The sequence below is a fragment of the Procambarus clarkii genome, chromosome 63 (genome assembly GCF_040958095.1).
Source record: "Procambarus clarkii isolate CNS0578487 chromosome 63, FALCON_Pclarkii_2.0, whole genome shotgun sequence".
Taxonomy (NCBI): Eukaryota; Metazoa; Arthropoda; class Malacostraca; order Decapoda; family Cambaridae; genus Procambarus; species Procambarus clarkii.
Window position 1 is genome coordinate 26,215,280 of NC_091212.1, and position 22,500 is coordinate 26,237,779.

Genomic DNA, 22,500 nt, shown 5'->3' on the forward strand with positions numbered 1-22,500 from the left:
GGAATACTTTAACCATTTTAATTAATTAAATGAACACCATTATGAAGTATTAGGACACAAACTCTCTATTATTAACAGGTGTAATGGTGGCCACCTTATAGGAAGACGGTGAGAGAGGATTCAGACTGGGGGGGGGAGTGTAAGTGTAAGTGTGTGTGAGTGAGTGTAAGTGTGTGTGTGTGTGTGTGTGTGTGTGTGTGTGTGTGTGTGTGTGTGTGTGTGTGTGTGTGTGTGTGTGTGTGTGTGTGTGTGTGTGTGTACTCACCTATTTGTGCTTGCGGGGGTTGAGCTTTGGCTCTTTGGTCCCGCCTCTCAACTGTCAATCAACTGGTGTACAGATTCCTGAGCCTACTGGGCTCTATCATATCTACATTTGAAACTGTGTATGGAGTCAGCCTCCACCACATCACTGTCTAATGCATTCCATCCGTTAACTACTCTGACACTGAAAAAGTTCCTTCTAACGTCTCTGTGGCTCATGTGGGTACTCAGTTTCCACCTGTGTCCCCTTGTTCGCGTCCCACCAGTGTTGAATAGTTTATCCTTGTTTACCCGGTCGATTCCTCTGAGGATTTTGTAGGTTGTGATCATGTCTCCCCTTACTCGTCTGTCTTCCAGTGTCGTAAGATGCATTTCCCGCAGCCTTTCCTCGTAACTCATGCGTCTTAGTTCTGGGACTAGTCTAATGGCATACCTTTGGACTTTTTCCAGCTTCGTCTTGTGCTTGACAAGGTACGGGCTCCATGCTGGGGCCGCATACTCCAGGATTGGTCTTACATATGTGGTGTACAAGATTCTGAATGATTCCTTACACAGGTTCCTGAATGCTGTTCTGATGTTAGCCAGCCTCGCATATGCCGCAGACGTTATTCTTTTTATGTGGGCTTCAGGAGACAGGTTTGGTGTGATATCAACTTCTAGATCTTTCTCTCTGTTCGTGTGTGTGTGTGTGTGTGTGTGTGTGTGTGTGTGTGTGTACTCACCTAGTTGTACTCACCTAGTTGTGTTTGCGGGGGTTGAGCTCTGGCTCTTTGGTCCCGCCTCTCAACCGTCAATCAACTGGTGTACAGATTCCTGAGCCTATCGGGCTCTGTCATATCTACATTTGAAACTGTGTATGGAGTCAGCCTCCACCACACCACTGCCTAATGCATTCCACCTATTAACTACCCTGACACTGAAAAAATTCTTTCTAACGTCTCTGTGGCTCATCTGGGTACTAAGTTTCCACCTGTGTCCCCTTGTTCGTGTTCAACGAACACGAACGTCCTTTACAACGTTGTATTGGACGTGTGGGCGTCCGGTACAACGCCCACACGTCCAATACAACGCCCACACGTCCAATACAACGCCCACACGTCCGGTACAACGCCCACACGTCCAGTACAACGCCCACACGTCCGGTATAACGCCCACACGTACGGTGCAAGGCCCACACGTCCTGTACAACGCCCACACGTCCAGCACAAGACCCACATGCCCAGTACACGGCCCACACGTCCAGCACAAGGCCCACACGTCCAGCACAAGGCCCACACGTCCAGCACAAGGCCCACACGTCCAGCACAAGGCCCACACGTCCAGCACAAGGCCCACACGTCCAGCACAAGGCCCACACGTCCAGCACAAGGCCCACACGTCCAGCACAAGGCCCACACGTCCAGCACAAGGCCCACACGCCCAGTACACGGCCCCACACGTCCAGCACAAGGCCCACACGTTCAGCACAAGGCCCACACGTCCAGTACACGGCCCCACACGTCCAGCACAAGGCCCACACGTCCAGCACAAGGCCCACACGTCCAGCACAAGGCCCACACGTCCAGCACAAGGCCCACACGCCCAATACACGGCCCCACACGTCCAGTACAAGGCCCACATGTCCAGCACAAGGCCCACACGTCCAGCACAAGGCCCACACGCCCAATACACGGCCCCACACGTCCAGCACAAGGCCCACACGTCCAGCACAAGGCCAAATCAAGGTAAGATACCCACACAATTAATAAAATAAGATCTGATTAGACACGGGTGTTGGGATTCACTGCAATAGACGACCGACAATTGAAAAGGTGGCACCTAGAACTAAAGCTAGCACATGCACATTCATCAAACAAGCCAAGAGATGAACATGCGCGCGCGCGCAGAAGAGTTCTACACAAAAAAGCAACTTCGTGGTTTGACGACCAAACCACTTATCAGTAGATGGAGAAACGACGTCGGATGGGTCAGTCCTGGACCATTATCAAGTGGTGTGTGAGGGAGAGATAAAGATAAAGCCACCCACAAGGGGTGGCACGGGCATGAATAGCCCGTGAACAGAGAGAGAGAGGAAGGAACTGCCAATCAGTACGGAAAGAGTGAGGTGAGGAGTACGTAACTGAAGAAGGTAATTCCCAGGAGGAGGAAGGAGGAGGTTCGTGGTTCTTTTAGTAAGTAGGAAGAGAAACCACTGGAGTTTTTCCCCGTAAGCAAGAAGTTGTGTTGGGCGGATGACAAAACCAGTTTGGTAATACCTGTACAGTGATGCAGCTCATAATGTGCGGGGGATACGCCGGCAACAGTCACGCATGCCTGCACACACACACCAACGCGCACACACACACACACACACTGACTACTGTGTTGTGAGGAAAGAGAGAGAAGGAAGAGGTGGTGGTGGGGGTGTAGCTCTGCTGGTAAGAAAAGGCTGGGGTTTTGAGGAGATGGTTATTCAGGGGTGTGAAGGTTTCAGTGACTACATAACAGGTACAGTAACAACTACAGGACAAAAAATCATAGTCGTAGTGATATATAATCCACCACCAAATGACAGGCAGGAATATGATAGAAACAACATGGCCACCATTAACATAATAGAGAGAGCAGCTTCTGTCGCTAGCAGGAATGGACCTGGACTATTAATCATGTGAGACATCAACCACAACAAGATAGATTAGGAGAACAGAGACCCACATGGAGGACCATGGAGAGCTAAGCTGCTCGATGTGCCTACAAGAAACTCTCTAAGCCAGCACATGAAGGAACCAACAAGAATGAGAGGAGAAGATGAAGCAGTCATGCTTGATCTGATATTTACCCTAAATGAGTGAGATATAAGGGAAGTTAGGTTGGAAGCACCCTTGGGAATGAGTGATCACAGAGTATTGATCTTTGAGAACCTGGTAGAGCTAGGATTTATTTCCCCCCAAAAAGAACTAGGAAACAAAAGGCTGCCATACCGAAAGGGGAATTATGAGGGGATGAGAAGTTTCCTAAGGGATATACCATGGGACACAGACCTAAGTCTGTACAAGACATGATGGACTATGTCACCCACCCGGCTTTGGAAGGATTCGAAATTACGAGAGATGAAGTCAAGAGACACCTGTTGGATTTGGATGTGAGAAAGGCTGTTGGTCCAGGCGGGATCTCACCATGGGTATTGAAAGAGTGTGCCGAGGAACTTTGCTTGCCACTCTCCATAATGTATAGTAGGTCACTGGAGACGGGAGACCTACCAGAAATATGGAACACAGCTAATGTGGTCCCAATTTCCAAAAAGGGTGACAGACAAGAGGCACTGAACTACAGGCCAGTGTCCTTAACTTGTATACCATGCAAGGTGATGGAGAAGATCGCAAGGAAAAAACCTGGTAACACATCTGGAGAGAAGGGACTTCGTGACAACCCATCAACATCTTGAGGTTATCTTCAGATGATTTCGGGGCTTAGCGTCCCCGCGGCCCGGTCCTCGACCAGGCCTCCTTTTTGTTACACCCCCCTCCCCCCAGGAAGGGGCCCGTAGCAGCTGTCTAACTCCCAGGTACCCATTTACTGCTAGGTAACAGGAGCATCAGGGTGAAAGAAACATTTTGTCTCCGCCTCCACCGGGGATCGAACCCGGAACATCAGTACTACGAATCCGAAGTGCTGTCCACTCAGCTGTCAGGCGCCCTACTCCTGTACCCTCCATGAACATGGGTTCGAGGAGGTTAAATCTTGCCTTACAGGCTTAATAGAATTCTGCGACCAGGTGACAAAGATTAAGCAAGAAAGAGAAGGATGGGCGGACTGCATTTTCTTGGATTGTCGGAAAACCTTTGACACAGTACCCCATAAGAGGCTGGTATATAAGCTGGAGAGACAGGCAGGAGTAACTGGTAAGGTGCTCCAGTGGATAAGGGAGCACCTAAGCAATAGAAAGCAAAGAGTTACAGTGAAGGGTGAGACCTCAGATTAGCGTGAAGTCACCAGTAGAGTCATACAGGGCTCTGTACTCGGTCCTATCCTGTTTCTGATATACGTAAATGATCTCCCAGAGGATATAGACTCATTTCTCTCAATGTTTGCTAACGATGCCAAAATTATGAGAAGGATTAAGACAGAGGAGGCCAGCTTGAGGCTTCAAGAAGACCTAGACAAACTAAAGAATTGGTCGAACAAATGGTCGTTAGAGTTTAAATCAAGCCAATATAATGTAATGAAGATAGGTGTAGGGAGCAGGAGGCCAGATACAAGGTATCATTTAAGAGATGAAATACTTCACGAGTCAGAGAGAAAGGCCTGGGGGTTGATATCACGCCAGACCTGTCCCCTGAAGCCCATATCAAGAGGATAACATCAGCGGCATATGCCAGGCTGGCCAATATAAGAACGGCATTTAGAAACTTGTGAAAGGAATCACTCAGAACTTTGTATACCACATATGTCAGACCAATACTGGAGTATGCAGCTCCAGCATGGAGTCTTTATCTAGTCAAGCATAAGACTAAACTGGAAAAGGTTCAAAGGTTTGCCACCAAACTAATTCCCGAGCTGAGAGGTATGAGCTACGAGGAGAGACTACGGGAATTAAACCTCACGTCGCTAGAAAACAGAAGTTAGGAGGGACATGATCTCCACACACAAGTTTCTCAATGATTTTGAAAAGGGAAGATAAAGACAGTCTATTTAACACAAGGGGCACACGCACTAGGGGACGCAGGTAGAAACTGAGTGCCCAAATGAGCCACAGAGATATTAGAAAGAACTTTTTTAGTGTCAGAGTGGTTGACAAATGGAATGCATTAGGAAGTGATGTGGTGGAGGCTGATTCCATACACAGTTTCAAGTGTAGATATGATAGAGCCCAATAGGCTCAGGAACCTGCACACCAGTTGATTGACAGTTGAGAGGCGGGACCAAAGAGCCAGAGCTCAACCCCCGCAAGTACAACTAGGTGAGTACACACACACGAACACACCGCCACGTCATGTAGAGGCCCCCCAGGCGCGCCACACACACACACACACACACACACACACACACACACACACACACACACACACACACGGGTCACAAGCACCAGGCGCGCCACACACACACACACACGGGTCACAAGCACCAGGCGTGCCACACACACACACACACACACGGGTCACAAGCACCAGGCGCGCCACACACACACACACACGGGTCACAAGCACCAGGCGTGCCACACACACACACACGGGTCACAAGCACCAGGCGCGCCACACACACACGGGTCACAAGCACCAGGCGCGCCACACACACACACGGGTCACAAGCACCAGGCGCGCCACACACACACACGGGTCACAAGCACCAGGCGCGCCACACACACACACGGGTCACAAGCACCAGGCGCGCCACACACACACACGGGTCACAAGCACCAGGCGCGCCACACACACACACACGGGTCACAAGCACCAGGCGCGCCACACACACACACGGGTCACAAGCACCAGGCGCGCCACACACACACACGGGTCACAAGCACCAGGCGCGCCACACACACACACGGGTCACAAGCACCAGGCGCGCCACACACACACACACACACACGGGTCACAAGCACCAGGCGCGCCACACACACACACACCCGGGTCACAAGCACCAGGCGCGCCACACACACACACACACACACACACACACACGGGTCACAAGCACCAGGCGCGCCACACACACGGGTCACAAGCACCAGGCGCGCCACACACACGGGTCACAAGCACCAGGCGCGCCACACACACACACGGGTCACAAGCACCAGGCGCGCCACACACACGGGTCACAAGCACCAGGCGCGCCACACACACACACACACACGGGTCACAAGCACCAGGCGCGCCACACACACGGGTCACAAGCACCAGGCGCGCCACACACACACACACACACACACGGGTCACAAGCACCAGGCGCGCCACACACACACACACACGGGTCACAAGCACCAGGCGCGCCACACACACACACGGGTCACAAGCACCAGGCGCGCCACACACACACACACGGGTCACAAGCACCAGGCGCGCCACACACACACACGGGTCACAAGCACCAGGCGCGCCACACACACGGGTCACAAGCACCAGGCGCGCCACACACACACACACACACACACACACACACACGGGTCACAAGCACCAGGCGCGCCACACACACGGGTCACAAGCACCAGGCGCGCCACACACACGGGTCACAAGCACCAGGCGCGCCACACACACACACGGGTCACAAGCACCAGGCGCGCCACACACACGGGTCACAAGCACCAGGCGCGCCACACACACACGGGTCACAAGCACCAGGCGCGCCACACACACGCACACGGGTCACAAGCACCAGGCGCGCCACACACACGGGTCACAAGCACCAGGCGCGCCACACACACACACACACGGGTCACAAGCACCAGGCGCGCCACACACACACACACACACACACGGGTCACAAGCACCAGGCGCGCCACACACACACACACACACACGGGTCACAAGCACCAGGCGCGCCACACACACACACACACACACGGGTCACAAGCACCAGGCGCGCCACACACACACACGGGTCACAAGCACCAGGCGCGCCACACACACACACGGGTCACAAGCACCAGGCGCGCCACACACACACACGGGTCACAAGCACCAGGCGCGCCACACACACACACACACACACACACACACACGGGTCACAAGCACCAGGCGCGCCACACACACACACACACACCCGGGTCACAAGCACCAGGCGCGCCACACACACACACACGGGTCACAAGCACCAGGCGCGCCACACACACACACGGGTCACAGGCACCAGGCGCGCCACACACACACACGGGTCACAAGCACCAGGCACGCCACACACACGGGTCACAAGCACCAGGCGCGCCACACACACACACACACACACACACACGGGTCACAAGCACCAGGCGCGCCACACACACACACACGGGTCACAAGCACCAGGCGCGCCACACACACACACGGGTCACAAGCACCAGGCGCGCCACACACACACACGGGTCACAAGCACCAGGCGCGCCACACACACGGGTCACAAGCACCAGGCGCGCCACACACACGGGTCACAAGCACCAGGCGCGCCACACACACACACGGGTCACAAGCACCAGGCGCGCCACACACACACGGGTCACAAGCACCAGGCGCGCCACACACACGCACGGGTCACAAGCACCAGGCGCGCCACACACACACACGGGTCACAAGCACCAGGCGCGCCACACACACACTCACACACGGGTCACAAGCACCAGGCGCGCCACACACACACACGGGTCACAAGCACCAGGCGCGCCACACACACACACGGGTCACAAGCACCAGGCGCGCCACACACACACACGGGTCACAAGCACCAGGCGCGCCACACACACACACGGGTCACAAGCACCAGGCGCGCCACACACACACACGGGTCACAAGCACCAGGCGCGCCACACACACACACACACGGGTCACAAGCACCAGGCGCGCCACACACACACACGGGTCACAAGCACCAGGCGCGCCACACACACACACGGGTCACAAGCACCAGGCGCGCCACACACACACACGGGTCACAAGCACCAGGCGCGCCACACACACACACGGGTCACAAGCACCAGGCGCGCCACACACACACACGGGTCACAAGCACCAGGCGCGCCACACACACACACACACACACACACACACACACACACACACACGGGTCACAAGCACCAGGCGCGCCACACACACACACACACACACACGGGTCACAAGCACCAGGCGCGCCACACACACACACACACGGGTCACAAGCACCAGGCGCGCCACACACACACACGGGTCACAAGCACCAGGCGCGCCACACACACACACACACACACACACACACACACACACACACACACACACACACACACACACACGGGTCACAAGCACCAGGCGCGCCACACACACACGGGTCACAAACAAAACAAACACACAAGGTTGATTGTGGTGACGGCGCCGGGAAGAAATTCATTCATGAATCTACGTAATGATATACGGCCCGCGTGGGGGGGGTGGGGTTGAGGGAACGGCCCGCCGGGGGGGGGGGGTGTGAGAGGGAACGGCCCGCGGGGGGGGGGGGAGGGAACGGCCCGCGGGGGGGGGGGAGGGAACGGCCCGCGGGGGGTGAGGGAACGGCCCGCGGGGGGGGGGGGGGGATGAGGGAACGGCCCGCGGGGGGGGGGGGCGAGGGGACGGAACGGCGGGGGGGGGATGGAACGGCCCGGGGGGGGGAGGGAACGGCCCGCGGGGGGGGGGGAGGGAACGGCCCGCGGGGGGGAGGGAACGGCCCGTGGGGGGGGGGTGAGGGAACGGCCCGCGGGGGTGGGGTGAGGGAACGGCCCGCGGGAGGGGGTGAGGGAACGGCCCGCGGGGGGGGGGGTGAGGGAACGGCCCGCGGGGGGGGGGGGGGGGTTGGAGAGGGAACGGCCCGCGGGGGGGGGGGGTTGGAGAGGGAACGGCCCGCGGGGGGGGGGGGGTGAGGAAACGGCCCGCGGGGGGGGGGTGAGGGAACGGCCCGCGGGGGGAGGGGTGAGGGAACGGCCCGCGGGGGGAGGGGTGAGGGAACGGCCCGCGGGGGGGGGTGAGGGAACGGCCCGCGAGGGGGGTGAGGGAACGGCCCGCGAGGGGGGGGGGTGAGGGAACGGCCCGCGGGGGGGGGGTGAGGGAACGGCCCGCGGGGGGGGTGAGGGAACGGCCCGCGGGGGGGGGGTGAGGGAACGGCCCGCGAGGGGGGGGGGTGAGGGAACGGCCCGCGGGGGGGGGTGAGGGAACGGTGTCCACGGCCCCCCCCCCCCCCCCCCCCCCCCCCCACCATGGGAAACAACTTGTCACACTACAACACTTGGAGTTCACGGAGAATTAAGGAGTGGGAGAGTTAACGTGAATATGAAAGAGGGAATGTTAGGAGGGAGGGGGAGCGTTGATGAATGGGACGGTGAGGGTTGTGGGTTGGGGGAGGTGGGGCAGGGGGGGAGGAGGAGGTGGGGCAAAGGGGGAGGAGGAGGAGGTGGGGCAAAGGGGGAGGAGGAGGTGGTGGGGCAAGGGGGAGGAGGTGGTGGGGCAAGGAGGAGGAGGTGGTGGGGCAAGGGGGAGGAGGTGGTGGGGCAAGGGGGAGGAGGTGGTGGGGCAAGGGGGAGGAGGTGGTGGGGCAAGGGGGAGGAGGAGGTGGTGGGGCAAGGGGGAGGAGGAGGTGGTGGGGCAAGGGGGAGGAGGAGGTGGTGGGGCAAGGGGGAGGAGGTGGTGGGGCAAGGGGGAGGAGGTGGTGGGGCAAGGGGGAGGAGGTGGTGGGGCAAGGGGGAGGAGGTGGTGGGGCAAGGGGGAGGAGGTGGTGGGGCAAGGGGGAGGAGGTGGTGGGGCAAGGGGAGGAGGAGGTGGTGGGGCAAGGGGGAGGAGGTGGTGGGGCAAGGGGGAGGAGGTGGTGGGGCAAGGGGGAGGAGGAGGTGGGGCAGGGGGGAGGTGGTGGGGCAGGGGAGAGGAGGTGGGGGCAGGGTGGAGGAGGAGGTGGTGGGGCAGGGGGGAGGAGGTGGTGGAGCAGGGGGGAGGAGGTGGTGGGGCAGGGGGGAGGAGGTGGTGGGGCAGGGGGGAGGAGGTGGGGCAGGGGGGAAGAGGAGGTGGGGCAGAAGGGGGAGGAGGAGGTGGGGCAGGGGGGAGGAGGTGGTGGGGCAGGGAGGAGGAGGTGGTGGGGCAGGAGGGAGGAGGTGGGGAAGGGGGGGGGAGACGCTAGATAGCTTCAAGCAACAGAAGCAAACGACGGAAGGGAGTCAAATAACTGGTAGGTAACCGAGTGATGTGGACCCGGACCGGGGACACCAGAGAGCAACAGGAGCGTGCCGGGAACACCAGCAACAGGAGCGTGCCGGGAACACCAGCAACAGGAGCGTGCCGGGAACACCAGCAACAGGAGCGTGCCGGGAACACCAGCAACAGGAGCGTGCCGGGAACACCAGCAACAGGAGCGTGCCGGGAACACCAGCAACAGGAGCGTGCCGGGAACACCAGCAACAGGAGCGTGCCGGGAACACCAGCAACAGGAGCGAGCCGGGAACACCAGCAACAGGAGCGAGCCGGGAACACCAGCAACAGGAGCGAGCCGGGAACACCAGCAACAGGAGCGAGCCGGGAACACCAGCAACAGGAGCGTGCCGGGAACACCAGCAACAGGAGCGTGCCGGGAACACCAGCAACAGGAGCGTGCCGGGAACACCAGCAACAGGAGCGTGCCGGGAACACCAGCAACAGGAGCGTGCCGGGAACACCAGCAACAGGAGCGTGCCGGGAACACCAGCAACAGGAGCGAGCCGGGAACACCAGCAACAGGAGCGAGCCGGGAACACCAGCAACAGGAGCGAGCCGGGAACACCAGCAACAGGAGCGAGCCGGGAACACCAGCAACAGGAGCGAGCCGGGAACACCAGCAACAGGAGCGAGCCGGGAACACCAGCAACAGGAGCGTGCCGGGAACACCAGCAACAGGAGCGTGCCGGGAAGAACTTACAATAAACACACAGCCTAGCCACGATAAAGAAAACCAACATTTCATGTGTCTGAACCCAACCGTCAGTGTCTGAACCCAAACACGAGTGGACACGAGCCTCGGTGGACACGAGCCTCGGTGGACACGAGCCACGGTGGACACGAGCCACGGTGGACACGAGCCTCGGTGGACACGAGCCTCGGTGGACACGAGCCACGGTGGACACGAGCCTCGGTGGACACGAGCCTCGGTGGACACGAGCCTCGGTGGACACGAGCCTCGGTGGACACGAGCCTCGGTGGACACGAGCCTCGGTGGACACGAGCCTCGGTGGACACGAGCCACGGTGGACACGAGCCACGGTGGACACGAGCCACGGTGGACACGAGCCACGGTGGACACGAGCCACGGTGGACACGAGCCACGGTGGACACGAGCCACGGTGGACACGAGCCACGGTGGACACGAGCCTCGGTGGACACGAGCCTCGGTGGACACGAGCCTCGGTGGACACGAGCCTCGGTGGACACGAGCCACGGTGGACACGAGCCACGGTGGACACGAGCCACGGTGGACACGAGCCACGGTGGACACGAGCCTCAGTGGACACGAGCCTCAGTGGACACGAGCCACGGTGGACACGAGCCTCGGTGGACACGAGCCACGGTGGACACGAGCCACGGTGGACACGAGCCTCAGTGGACACGAGCCTCGGTGGACACGAGCCACGGTGGACACGAGCCACGGTGGACACGAGCCTCAGTGGACACGAGCCTCAGTGGACACGAGCCTCAGTGGACACGAGCCTCAGTGGACACGAGCCTCGGTGGACACGAGCCACGGTGGACACGAGCCACGGTGGACACGAGCCTCGGTGGACACGAGCCTCGGTGGACACGAGCCACGGTGGACACGAGCCACGGTGGACACGAGCCTCAGTGGACACGAGCCACGGTGGACACGAGCCTCAGTGGACACGAGCCACGGTGGACACGAGCCTCGGTGGACACGAGCCTCGGTGGACACGAGCCTCGGTGGACACGAGCCTCGGTGTACACGAGCCTCGGTGGACACGAGCCTCGGTGGACACGAGCCTCGGTGGACACGAGCCTCGGTGGACACGAGCCTCGGTGGACACGAGCCTCGGTGGACACGAGCCTCGGTGGACACGAGCCTCGGTGGACACGAGCCTCGGTGGACACGAGCCTCGGTGGACACGAGCCACGGTGGACACGAGCCACGGTGGACACGAGCCTCAGTGGACACGAGCCTCAGTGGACACGAGCCTCGGTGGACACGAGCCTCGGTGGACACGAGCCTCAGTGGACACGAGCCTCAGTGGACACGAGCCTCAGTGGACACGAGCCTCAGTGGACACGAGCCACGGTGGACACGAGCCTCAGTGGACACGAGCCTCAGTGGACACGAGCCTCAGTGGACACGAGCCTCAGTGGACACGAGCCTCAGTGGACACGAGCCTCGGTGGACACGAGCCACGGTGGACACGAGCCACGGTGGACACGAGCCTCGGTGGACACGAGCCTCGGTGGACACGAGCCACGGTGGACACGAGCCTCAGTGGACACGAGCCACGGTGGACACGAGCCACGGTGGACACGAGCCACGGTGGACACGAGCCACGGTGGACACGAGCCACGGTGGACACGAGCCACGGTGGACACGAGCCACGGTGGACACGAGCCACGGTGGACACGAGCCTCAGTGGACACGAGCCACGGTGGACACGAGCCACGGTGGACACGAGCCACGGTGGACACGAGCCACGGTGGACACGAGCCACGGTGGACACGAGCCACGGTGGACACGAGCCACGGTGGACACGAGCCACGGTGGACACGAGCCACGGTGGACACGAGCCACGGTGGACACGAGCCACGGTGGACACGAGCCACGGTGGACACGAGCCACGGTGGACACGAGCCACGGTGGACACGAGCCTCAGTGGACACGAGCCACGGTGGACACGAGCCACGGTGGACACGAGCCACGGTGGACACGAGCCTCAGTGGACACGAGCCTCAGTGGACACGAGCGTCAGTGGACACGAGCCATAGTGGACACGAGCCACGGTGGACACGAGCCACGGTGGACACGAGCCACGGTGGACACGAGCCACGGTGGACACGAGCCACGGTGGACACGAGCCACGGTGGACACGAGCCACGGTGGACACGAGCCACGGTGGACACGAGCCACGGTGGACACGAGCCACGGTGGACACGAGCCACGGTGGACACGAGCCACGGTGGACACGAGCCACGGTGGACACGAGCCTCAGTGGACACGAGCCTCAGTGGACACGAGCCACGGTAGACACGAGCCACGGTGGACACGAGCCACGGTGGACACGAGCCTCAGTGGACACGAGCCTCAGTGGACACGAGCGTCAGTGGACACGAGCCATAGTGGACACGAGCCATAGTGGACACGAGCCACAGTGGACACATGCAGTGTCCACCACAGAACGAGCAGATGTGCTGGCTGCTGAAGGCGCTGAAAGAAACCATATTGAATACTTCATACCCAAGACTTCTACAAATTAGAGGCATTGTCAGGCAACATCACCGTGACAAGGTAACTGAGGAAAGGAGGATAGAAGCACAAACCAGTGAATCTGTACGATGGTACAACATGGTTGCAGCTGGCAATCCCAGTCATTATGGCCGAAGAGGTGGCGGCCGCGGGAGAGAATCAGTAATAGTAAGAATTCGTCTTGGATACAAATATCCATGGAGATCGGGGTGGAAACAACAGTTGAGCAGCGGAGTTGCAGAATCTGTGGTGAGAGTGACGGACACCACCTTGACCACTACCTGAGACAATGTGAACACCTCAGAGACATTAGAAATATGCGTAGAATAATAAACCCTACATTGTTTGATGATGATGTGCTGTTTTAAGATTCAGCTACTCGAAACAAAAGTCCCAAGTAACACCGGCAATGGTTAGCCCGTAATGGAGTTAGGAAAAAAACTATTTGTCAAACATTGATACTGTTCTTAAAAGTTTTCCCCATTTTGCACCCCCCAAAATAACGTAAGATTTTAAGGGTTGACCGATGTTAATCTTTTTGTTTGAGGAGCTGTTCACTTGAGACAGTCCCAGCTGTGTCTATGTACAAGTGACAGGATGAACATCCCAGCGGGTTTTCTTCCTATTGGGGAGTGTTGTACATGCTGCTATGGCGGTGTGTCCACTCACAAGATGAGTGGCGCTGCCCAATATACTCGCCCCTCGGGGCAAAAAAAAACTCTGCCATGGAAGCCAAGGGAGTAAAAGATTGGTCAAGAAGTTACAAGGCTCAAAGTTTCCCGTCTCATCTGTTGTGTTATATTTAGTCCCAGACATCCACCCCCACCCTCCTCAATGGGGGAGCCCCACACGTGTAGTCCCCCCCCCCCCCCCCCCCCCCTCATCAACACCCCCTCCCTTTACCCCCCCCCTGCCCCCACACCCGTCCCTTATCCCCACCCCCGTCCCTGCTTACACCGTAAGACAGTTAAAAAAAAAAAGGCTAGACACAACAAGGCTAGTAGGCAGGGCGTAGGAGCTAGGCCTCAATGCCCCGTAGTCCCTGGTAGGTAAGAACAATGTAACAGTATTAGGTAAGTAGCCTTAGGTAAGAACAGCTTAGCAGTGTTAGCTAAGTAGTGTTAGGTAAGCCCATGACCACCACGCACGCCTCCGCCCGTCATCTTCAGCCACAAAAAAACTGACAAAGATGAACCCAACCGCTCGGTGTGTGTGTGTGTGTGTGTGTGTGTGTGTGTGTGTGTGTGTGTGTGTGTGTGTGTGTGTGTGTGTGTGTGTGTGTGTGGGGAGGGGGGGGGGAGGAAGTTGACCCTCCAGGGAGCACCGAACCACCACCACAAGTTTTTTCCAGAGAGCTACTCTCCTAGCCTGCCCGGAGACGGGGGGTTGGGGGGGGAGGTACTTTGAGTACTTGATCTGTAAGACTATTGTTTTCAGCGATCCGTAGGCCTCTAACCCTACCTTCTTGCGCCCTCGCGTGCCACTGAATTAACAGATTACGTGTCTCAGGTATGTTAAAGGTCAAACCCAATACAAATTGTTATTGAATGTCTCCTGATATATATGGCCTATATATAATTACTATTATTATTACTGATATTATTTTCCCTTATATATATATATATATATATATATATATATATATATATATATATATATATATATATATATATATATATATATATATATATATTATTAAATATGACCGAAAAAGTAAGATTAATAATTCTAACACGAATTTTCTCAATCTTTCGTACATTCCTTTTCACTGTTGGTGGTAATTCAAAAATCAATTCTCCAAAATTCATTTTTATTTCTAGTCTGACGCGACACTTGAGCGCGTTTCGTGAAACTTATTACATTTTCAAAGACTTTAGCTTACACAACTCAATAGAACTTACACATCTCCGATTTGTTTATATCTACATTTGAGTGAGGTGGATGGGGTGAGGTGGTATTAATAGGGTATTAAATTCATCAACACAGGACAGAACACGAAACAATGGGTATTGAATGGAAGTGATTATAGAAAGCCTATTGGTCCATATTTCTTGATGCTTCTATATTGGAGCGGAGTCTTGAGGTGGGTAGAATATAGTTGTGCATTAATTGGCTGTTGATTGCTGGTGTTGACTTTTTAATGTGTAGTGCCTCGCAAACGTCAAGCCGTCTGCTATCGCTGTATCTATCGATGATTTCTGTGTTGTTTACTAGGATTTCTCTGGCGATGGTTTGGTTGTGGGAAGAGATTATATGTTCCTTAATGGAGCCCTGTTGCTTATGTATCGTTAAACGCCTAGAAAGAGATGTTGTTGTCTTGCCTATATACTGGGTTTTTTTGAGCTTACAGTCCCCAAGAGGGCATTTGAAGGCATAGACGACGACGGTCTCTTTTAAAGCGTTCTGCTTTGATTATATTATATATATTATATATATATATATATATATATATATATATATATATATATATATATTATATATATATATATTACTTTTCATTAAATTCTAATCAAATAGTTTGTGTTTGTGGGTCAATTTTGAACCCTTCTTTGATTTAACATTTTAAATTTCCCCCATATATACTGCTACTCCCCATACATATGGCTATTCCCCCATACATTTGGCTACTCCCCCATACACATGGCTACTCCCCTATACATATGGCTACTCCCCCATACATATGGCTACTCCCCCATACATATGGCTACTCCCCCATACATATGGCTACTCCCCCATACATATGGCTACTCCCCCATACATATGGCTACTCCCCCATACATATGGCTACTCCCCCCCTCCTCGTCTAATCAGTGGGAATTAAGTTGAATCCCTATAATTTATATTTAGCTAATAGTTCCTTCTTGTCTACATTCATCCACAGTAGTAATAATATCTAGTGTTTCTCCGTTGACAAGAACATTTAAATAATTTATTTTGTTGCAAAGACTCCTACTGTTTGTGTAATAACCTTACGGGCGTTGTTATGTCGAGGCCCGTCTCCATCCCTGTTCTTTCCCTCTGCCAACACATGCTTTCATTGCCTCCTTTCCCGTACCACTACCAACTAACAGTTAAACCCTAGACACACCCCCCCAACCACACATTCCAACGACCTGCTAAAAGCAGCAATAAGAGCCGAAAAAAACGAGCCCCGCCCCTAGCCTTCATATCATTCCTTCCATAGAAGTGATCCCAGTTATCAATGAATGATACTGTATTTGATGTACAATTGTCAAGTCAGCAATTGACTACAAGTGCTCTAGACATTCATTCATTTCCAACTCTCTTTTCTTGAAGAATTCCACATATGATGGGACTCCCTCCCTTGCTCCTAAGTGCGACGACTGCTTTAAACCTCTGTACTAATGCTTCACTCGTAACTCTTCCTACTTCATTTTCTCCGGCACTATACAAATAACGGGGGTTATACTCATTGCGAGCCATATCACTTATATTGTTAACAATATCCTTCATTCCCGCTCCTGGATATTAAACCCTTAGCCTATTTTCCCTATCTCAAGCATAAGAAGTTCTGTCTAAATACCTCACCTGGGAATAACCTACAACCATAATGCGCTCACTTTATTTACCGGCGCTCCATTCCTCGCATTACCCTTAGTGCGAACTCCAGCCTCCCTATAGCACTCGTTCTCCGAAACGGCGATTAAGTGGAGGTCTTCACGAAAGCTGTAGCACACCTTGTCTGGGTCTACCAAAGTCCTTTGTCCTTTGTCACACTCCAAGACGAGGACTTCCTAAGACTGCTCTCCTCCTGTGGTTCCTCTTGAGGGCAGACACGCTGTTTCATCCGCCTAAGCTCCCTCGTGCAGCGAATCCAATTCTGTCCCCAGAGCACCAGACATCTTCACCAGTCCCCTCAACACCTTCCATTATTGGCACCTAACACAACGAGATGGACATCGAGAGCGTAGGCTATGAAGAAACTCTAGGATCCAGTCATCATTATGTTCCGATACTTGGCAATTTGCTCTAATGAAAGCAGAACACTTAACTGTAAGGTGAACTGGGTCAGAAAATACATGGCTAACGGGAGAGAGTAACAGTAGAGGTAACGGGTGAACTGGAGCAGAGAGAAGTGAGGAGCAGGGTACCTCACGCCTCAGTACTGGGTCCTGTACTATTCTCGCTCAGCTCTATGAAAAGATTTAATAGAGCAACTGTAATGTTTCACGTTGATCTTTGCAGATGAATAAAACTATCGAAAAGAATATGAATGGAGGACGGCAGAATCCTTGAGGATGACCTGGAGAAATTACAGAGATGGCTGCTAGACATCAACCCCCACAAATGCAAAGTAATTAGGGCAGAGGCAGAATGGTGGGAGACTTTAGCCATAGAAGATTTTGATGTTAGACACAAAATCCAGGATTCATTAAGCGTTGACGTGTCCACTTACGAAACCTGTACATCTTTCCTCGACGTGGCGGCTTAATTTGCATTTATTAAACAGTTATGAGCTTCGAAACTTCACAACCCAAAATATAAATGTACAACCTCACAGCGCTTCGGAGCTAATAACTTAATTGCTTAATGCAAACAAAGCCACTATGATCGAGGAAAGATGTACTGGTTTCGTAGGTGGACACGTAAACGTTTGATAAATGGTGGTCCAGCTACGCTCGAGGGAGTAACTCATCACCCTCACACCCTCCACCACATTTATTTATTTATACAAGAAGTTACACTGGGTTTATGAGAGTACATGCCATGATGTGTTCACATTCTTGTAAAGCCACTAGTATGCACAGCGTTTCGGGCGTGTCGGACATCTCATCTCTCACTCTTCAAATTGTAAAGTAGTTAGATTTTTTTCTGTTCTACCACAGACGTGGCCACACATTTACAATGCTAACCAGCATATATACATTTTCTTCTGTCCTCCGTGGACAGAGTTAGAGAGCTGTTAAACATATTGGTCAGTGACGGTTGAAGTGACAACCAATCACGAGGCAGCTAGGCCTCTGACATCATACCCCATATAGAGCGTAGGCCAGTCAGTGTATATAGTGAAGGCTAGAGCAGTTGGAGCTCTGGTGCCCCGGATATTGTGTTCTCTCTCACAATAAAGCACCATAGAAGGAACCTGAGTGTACTCTCTACATGCCCAGGTGAGAAGGGAAGGGAACTATTAGGGAAAGCGCCAAACCATTATGACTAAATAGCACTTGGAAGGAGTTAGGATAAGGATTTGGAATGGGACGTGGGGAAGGAATGGTGCCCAATCACTTGGACGGTCGGGGATTGAACGCAGACCTGCATGTTCGGTGAAGTGTTGCGGCTTTTCTTCTTGGTTGAAGATATGATAAAGACTCCCAAGGAAGAGTCTTCACCATATCTTCAACAACCAACAAGGAAAGGTTAACACTTCACCGGTGACGTCCAGCGGTGGCCAGGTGTGAGCTCACTGAAGTCAGCGCCAGTCGCTCCGCTTAACGAGGCTGACGACCTAGTACAATATCAGTGCCACTGTACAGCTCAGCTCATTACCACCACCCGCCGCTTATATTAACCTCCTCCACACACAAAACAAATATATAGCTTAATGGTAGGAGTCATCCAAGGATAACTTGGCTCTATACTACATGGTAGTTGGAACTACCTATTATCAGTTAAAACAAGGATGGGTAGAGTTACAACAGTCATGGGTAGAGTTACAACAGTCATGGGTAGAGTTACAACATGCATGGGTAGAGTTACAACAGTCATGGGTAGAGTTACAACAGGCATGGGTAGAGTTACAACAGGCATGGGTAGAGTTACAACAGTCATGGGTAGAGTTACAACGGTCATGGGTAGAGTTACAACAGTCATGGGTAGAGTTACAACATGCATGGGTAGTTACAACAGTCATGGGTAGAGTTACAACAGTCATGGGTAGAGTTACAATGTAACACTGTAAAGTGTTTGGTTTAGTTTAATACATACATAGAGTACATGAGTCACAGACAAGGATCTGAGAGGCGCCAGTTGTCTGCCGGAGATCTCACACCTCAAAGCGTTAATGACCTCAAGTGACCTGAGGTCAGATCATGAGAATTTCACCTTGCTTCCGCTAAGCTTATAATTGTAGTCTGGTAGCCTTCAAACATGCCGACGTTTAAGGAGTGGCTTGGTAATGCCGGAGGCTATCTACTTGTGGGCGGAGTTAGTACTAGGATCCCCAATATATACTGAGGGAGCATAGAGTATTAAGCATTAACGAGACAGAAGAACGGCAGTCAACAGAAGCAGAGGAGACGGCCCTAGCAGGGAGGCTGTCGGCCGGCAGGGCGGGAGTCTCTGTCAACTACAGACCCCCCCCCCTCTCTATCCAGCTATAGGCAGAGACACTTGGTGAGTTGAGCAGTAAGGTGACTTGGTCGTGTTTACATATGTTGTGTGATGATCAGGGGCAGTCAAGTTGTAGGGTTCTCGAATTCTTGGATGATGACTCACTTTGCATATTAAACTGGAACATTTTTAATTGAATTGCTAAATTATGATACTTCATGTGAAAATATAATTATGAATTTATTATTTAAATTGTGTTTAACTTCGTTCCCTAGAGCTTTGAGTTGAGGATTTGAGAAAGCCTCTGTGGTTACTGGTTTCATGATATAAATGGGTACATGTTTGGAGTTGATACATGGTAATAACATCTTTTGAGAATATTTTGATACAGGCAAGTTCCATTCCTTGTCTTGTATGTAATGATCATGAATGGATGGTGGCAGCATTTCGTCTTCTACTATCTACTCTTCTACTTCTACTATCTACTATTCTCCTTCTACCTATCTACACCTCTCCCTCCACCCCTCTCTAAACTCTCACTTTCAACTAATGACCCTCCTCGCTCCTCCCACCTCTCTACCTCTCACCCCGAACCCTCACTAATTACTTCACTATTCATTTCTTTCCTCTCGTTTTCTCTTACACGTTTGTGGCAATGATTCTGTATTCTAGAGTTCTCTCTAGAGTTTCGGGTAGCTGATCTAGTGACGGCGCCTTGTAGTCTTAGCACCTAGGTAGTCAAATACCTAGGTTACAAGGTGTTGAACGAGAGAGGTTGCCTTAGGATCTCTGGGAGTGCTCTAGAATAGTTAGCTAACTGGGGACGGGATAACGGACTAGAGAGAGCTGTTTCCCCCGGCCTCGTTAGTTAACTGGAGGGTGGAATAATGGACAAGATAGAGCTATTTCCCCCACCCCCCGTTACAACAACATGCATGGGTAGAGTTACAACAGTCATGGGTAGAGTTACAACAGTCATGGGTAGAGTTACAACATGCATGGGTAGAGTTACAACAGTCATGGGTAGAGTTACAAGATTCATGGGTAGAGTTACAACATGCATGGGTAGAGTTACAACAGTCATGGGTAGAGTTACAACATGCATGGGTAGAGTTACAACAGTCATGGGTAGAGTTACAACATGCATGGGTAGAGTTACAACAGTCATGGGTAGAGTTACAACATGCATGGGTAGAGTTACAACAGTCATGGGTAGAGTTACAACAGTCATGGGTAGAGTTACAACATGCATGGGTAGAGTTACAACAGTCATGGGTAGAGTTACAACATGCATGGGTAGAGTTACAACAGTCATGGGTAGAGTTACAACATGCATGGGTAGAGTTACAACAATCATGGGTAGAGTTACAATATGCATGGGTAGAGTTACAACATGCATGGGTAGAGTTACAACAGTCATGGGTAGAGTTACAACAGTCATGGGTAGAGTTACAACATGCATGGGTAGAGTTACAACATGCATGGGTAGAGTTACAACAGTCATGGGTAGAGTTACAACATGCATGGGTAGAGTTACAACATGCATGGGTAGAGTTACAACAGTCATGGGTAGAGTTACAACATGCATGGGTAGAGTTACAACAGTCATGGGTAGAGTTACAACATGCATGGGTAGAGTTACAACAGTCCTGGGTAGAGTTACAACATGCATGGGTAGAGCTACAACAGTCATGGGTAGAGTTACAACAGACATGGGTAGAGTTACAACATGCATGGGTAGAGTTACAACAGTCATGGGTAGAGTTACAACATGCATGGGTAGAGTTACAACAGTCATGGGTAGAGTTACAACATGCATGGGTAGAGCTACAACAGTCATGGGTAGAGTTACAATAGTCATGGGTAGAGTTACAACATGCATGGGTAGAGTTACAACATACATGGGTAGAGTTACAACATGCATGGGTAGAGTTACAACAGACATGGGTAGAGTTACAACATGCATGTGTAGAGTTACAACAGACATGGGTACAGTTACAACAGGCATGGGTAGAGTTACAACAGACATGGACAGAGTTACAACAGGCATGGGTAGAGTTACAACAGTCATGGACAGAGTTACAACAGACATGGGTACAGTTACAACAGGCATGACTAACAACCGTAGGGTAAACAGCTGACACTTACTAGTCTGTAAACACCCCACTCCACGCTTTCCTCAGACTCAATACCCCTAATGAACGACTCTTGCAATTAAACTTCATAATTACCTTACGTATTTAATCATGTAGGAGGCAGTATTTACGAGGGTGAAGACCACAGCTTTAGCGTGTCGTCTGGTACTGTATAATACACTACTCGCAACAACAGCAGCAACACTACAACAACGATACAACATGGATCATGTTGGATACAACATGGATTTTATCGCATAAAAAATTAATTTAAATGAAAATAAACTAAAATTATTGGTTCTGATGTTTAAATAATGACACCATCACTTGGCCCCCAACACCTGCACCATCACTTGGCCACCAACACCTGCACCATCACTTGGCCACCAACACCTGCACCATCACTTGGCCCCCAACACCTGCACCATCACTTGGCCCCCAACACCTGCACCATCACTTGGCCCCCAACACCTGCACCATCACTTGGCCCCCAACACCTGCACCACCACTTGGCCCCCCAACACCTGCACCACCACTTGGCCCCCCAACACCTGCACCACCACTTGGCCCCCAACACCTGCACCATCACTTGGCCCCCAACACCTGCACCATCACTTGGCCCCAACACCTGCACCATCACTTGGCCCCCAACACCTGCACCACCACTTGGCCACCAACACCTGCACCACCACTTGGCCCCCCAACACCTGCACCACCACTTGGCCCCCCAACA

At 53.4% G+C, this 22,500-nt stretch overlaps 2 protein-coding genes across 2 annotated transcripts in view; one reads left to right on the top strand and one right to left on the bottom strand.

The window, feature by feature from the left end:
- The window catches only part of LOC123769600 (streptococcal hemagglutinin-like), a 55,877-nt gene extending 42,646 nt beyond the window's left edge, over nt 1-13,231 (top strand). The window contains exons 3-4 of the mRNA XM_069308930.1: nt 1,225-1,985; nt 10,896-13,231. Of these exons, the coding sequence (XP_069165031.1) occupies nt 1,225-1,985; nt 10,896-13,231 (3,097 nt within the window). The remainder of the gene's footprint in view (nt 1-1,224; nt 1,986-10,895) is intronic.
- A 7,269-nt stretch (nt 13,232-20,500) lies between these two features.
- LOC123769601 (uncharacterized) lies at nt 20,501-21,745 on the bottom strand. Its single transcript, XM_045760841.2, has one exon. The coding sequence runs from the start codon at nt 21,743-21,745 to the stop codon at nt 20,501-20,503; it is 1,245 nt and encodes a 414-aa protein (XP_045616797.2).
- Between the last annotated feature and the right edge of the window lie 755 nt (nt 21,746-22,500).